This window comes from Antrostomus carolinensis, unplaced genomic scaffold (assembly GCF_000700745.2).
Source record: "Antrostomus carolinensis isolate BGI_N321 unplaced genomic scaffold, ASM70074v2 scaffold28097, whole genome shotgun sequence".
Classification (NCBI taxonomy): Eukaryota; Metazoa; Chordata; class Aves; order Caprimulgiformes; family Caprimulgidae; genus Antrostomus; species Antrostomus carolinensis.
The window spans coordinates 530-807 of record NW_010328483.1 but is presented as its reverse complement, the minus strand read 5'-3'; the positions used below and the strand labels follow the sequence as shown (position 1 = coordinate 807).

At 66.2% G+C, this 278-nt stretch overlaps 1 protein-coding gene across 1 annotated transcript in view; it reads left to right on the top strand.

The window, feature by feature from the left end:
* Window positions 1-42: 42 nt before the first annotated feature.
* Window positions 43-278, top strand: part of LOC114818750 (putative solute carrier family 22 member 31) — a gene marked incomplete at both ends in the record, with an annotated part of 760 nt that continues 524 nt past the window's right edge. The window contains 3 exon segments of the mRNA XM_029086032.1: window positions 43-149; window positions 223-276; window position 278. The exon segment at window position 278 is cut by the window's right edge and continues 148 nt beyond it. Of these exon segments, the coding sequence (XP_028941865.1) occupies window positions 43-149; window positions 223-276; window position 278 (162 nt within the window).

Sequence of the window (278 nt, the reverse complement as noted above, 5' to 3'; positions counted from 1 at the left end):
GGTGGTGCTGACTCTAACCCGGGTCACCCTGTCCCTGCAGAGCTGGAGTCCCTGTCGGAGGGGTCCCCGCAGCCCCGCTACCACGCTGTCTGCGAGATCTTTGGCACCAGGGTCATCTGGAAGAACAGCGTCATCCTCGGCTTCGCGGCGTGAGCAGGCGGGTGGGCAGCGGCGATGGGGTGGAGGTCCCACTCGTGTCCCCCTGACCCTGCTCTCCCACAGGTTCATCGGCTCTGGCATCAGCCACTGCTTCACCCGAAACCTGGCCCCACACCTGC